Source organism: Octopus bimaculoides, chromosome 25 (assembly GCF_001194135.2).
Source record: "Octopus bimaculoides isolate UCB-OBI-ISO-001 chromosome 25, ASM119413v2, whole genome shotgun sequence".
NCBI lineage: Eukaryota > Metazoa > Mollusca > Cephalopoda > Octopoda > Octopodidae > Octopus > Octopus bimaculoides.
In genome coordinates, this window is record NC_069005.1 from 34,840,028 (window position 1) to 34,842,906 (window position 2,879).

General features: G+C 36.1%; 1 protein-coding gene across 2 annotated transcripts in view; it reads right to left on the reverse strand.

The window, feature by feature from the left end:
* LOC106869064 (serine-rich adhesin for platelets) overlaps positions 1 to 2,879 on the reverse strand; it is a 46,311-nt gene that overhangs the window by 14,632 nt on the left and 28,800 nt on the right. Inside the window, exon 3 of one of the 2 annotated variants that reach the window (XM_014914573.2) lies at positions 2,443 to 2,668. The exons of the other annotated variant lie outside the window; for it this stretch is intronic. Coding sequence (XP_014770059.1) covers positions 2,443 to 2,455 — 13 coding nt within the window. The 5' untranslated portion in view covers positions 2,456 to 2,668. The remainder of the gene's footprint in view (positions 1 to 2,442; positions 2,669 to 2,879) is intronic. 2 annotated transcript variants of the gene reach the window in all.

A 2,879-nucleotide genomic window follows, 5' to 3' on the forward strand; every position in this document is an offset into this window, starting at 1 on the left:
TATATATATATATATATATATATATATATATATATATATATATACACATACATACATACATGGCATACTCAAGTATGTCAAACACGATGATATGTAAATATATTTACACAATACAAACACACAAACATATCTGATACGGGTGGGCATCAACACATATACGCACACATCTGTATATATTATTATACGCATCTGCAAGTATCTATATATATATATATATCTTTATTATTTGAGTATGAGAGTATACTCATACACACACATACCGATTTGTATGTGTGTGTGTGTTTGCTTGCGATATATAAATATAGATTGATGTTTTAAACATCAGAAACGTCTGTTTTGACAATCTGTCAAGAATTGCTTCAAACATTCAGTAATGTGGTACAGGGAGGGGGTATATTCCAGTAATATGGTGGTCGTGGTGGTGGTAGTAGTAGTAGTGGTGGTGGTGATGGTGATGGGAGTGATACTATTCTGGTAGGCAGAGAGGTCGAACCCGGGATCTCACTTAACCATTAAGTGGTACGGCAGCTATTATATTTTACACACAAACATGTATGCACACAGGTATATTCTTCGACAAATTTCTTCAAGCGATACCAGATAAGCCATCTTTACCTGGATACAACTCACTCAAGAAGTCCCTACTCGAATGGGCCATGATATGACAAAACTTAACTTAAAAAGGATTTAGCTAATCCTATCAGCTAATCCTATCAGGTGTTGTAATTAAGTTAGACAGGGCTTGGACCTATCTTCGGTCAAATGCTCGAAACACATCTAAGTTATCTCAGTTATATATATATATATATATATATATATATATATATATATATATATATATATATATATATATACAGGTTGCAGTGAATATATTGTCGTCTGAATTACGCAAAAATCAAAATAACGTTGACATCTCATTTTAAAAGATATATTTACCAAAATTACATAAAACTATCTTGAAGTATTATAGGAAGAATACAAAAAAAAAAAAACATTTTGACTTAACCAGACCATACAGGCCAGTAAATAATTCTAAGCAGATTTTTAACTGTCACTGATTTTATTTGTTTTTTGTATAACAAGGATAATAATAATAATCCTTTCTGCTAAAAGTACAAGGCCTGAAATTTGGGGAGAGGGGACCTCAGTGATAATGTTAATGATAATAACAAACTTGAACTTCTAACCTGTCTCTTGCGGTCTCTGGGTAAGACTTGGAGTCAGCTTGTAAAAATACAAAGCAGAAGCCAAACAAATAATAATAAAATGCCCTGACGCAGTACCAGACAATGGCCCTCATGGCTTCTGATCTTAACTGATTGGAAGTATCATCATCTACATTGTTTTGTTTTTAGTATAAAAGATGGGCTACAGTAAATATTCTGCTCAATACCACAGATTTGCTTGTCAGTTGTTTGACCTTAACCAGTTGAGCACGTCCCTTAGTGGCTGACGATATGTGCATCTCTGATCACGGACAGAAGTAGTGGGGGAGCATTATAGCCACGTGTTGAGAGAAATTCTTTGGGGTTTGAATAATTCACCTCTGGAAATATGGGTGTTTCGTTGAACATCCTTAAACAACCCTTATTCAGGGACCTTTTGAGCGGGATGGGCTACTCAACCCGAAGAAAGGTCCGAGTTCCATCTGCAAGGTCATCTTGATATGAGATCAGCATGTCGCTCACGTATGGTCGCGATGCATGTGCCGAGTGTACCCTTATCAGACGGGTAGTCATGATGGGTATACTGGGCTTCGTGTATTTTACCCCAGTGTCACTTTGATTGCAATAATAATAATCCTTTCTACTATAGGCACAAGGCCTGAAATTTGGAGGGAGGAGACTAGTCGATTACATTGCCCCCCCCCCAACAGTCCTCGAGTGGTACCTAATTTATCAACAGCAAAAGGATCGTGGTGGCGGGGGGGGGGGATCAAAGTCGACCTCGGCAGAATTTGAACTCTGAAGGTAAAGACAAACGAAACACAGCTAAGTATTTTCCTGGCACGCTAACGGTTCTGCCATTCGGCCGCCCTTCAAGCGCGAAAAATATATTAAGCAGTCGACTGTGTGAAGAATATAATGAAGGAGAGAAAGAAAAATAGGGAAAGAAGGCATTGGTTTCTATGGAATGGAATTGGTGAACAGGTGTTTGAAAGGTAACGAGATCTTTAAGTGAACAATGAAGAAGTAAACTACAGTGAACTTAGTGAACAGGGATAGAAAGTTTTGATGGTTAAAATATGTTTCTATCACGATGTTACAGTTTACACTCACACAATCGCAGATACGCACACGCACACAGATATATAGAAAAAATGCATGTATGTTTAGACTGACAGACAGATAGATAAATGGATGGATGGATGGTTGAAAAAAGAGATTGATTCAGACTCATATATTCACAATATTTGGAAGAAATTCACTGTCACGTACTCACCCGAAAGAAACATATCTTCGACATATTCTGGTTAGTGAATGTGTGACGTTGATATACACACAAATATATAACGATGCGCACACACACTATTCTTCTATAAATCATTTGAAGGCTGTATACCGAATCGCGCCAATCCAAACCAGATCTGATATGAAATGATTGACACCCAGCTGGGTTAGATTTGCCTTTGGTCTAATTACAGCCAGATATGACCTCTCGTCAGATTCTGTAAAATATTATCGCTTAATTAGAATGAATCATCAAAACAATACTATATATATATATATATATACATATATATATATACATATATATATATATATATATATATATATATGCACACACACACACAGACATGAGTGTGTAAGCGTGTATATGCATGTATATGTGTATGTATAGATATATAAATGTATGTATATATATACATATGTGCGTGT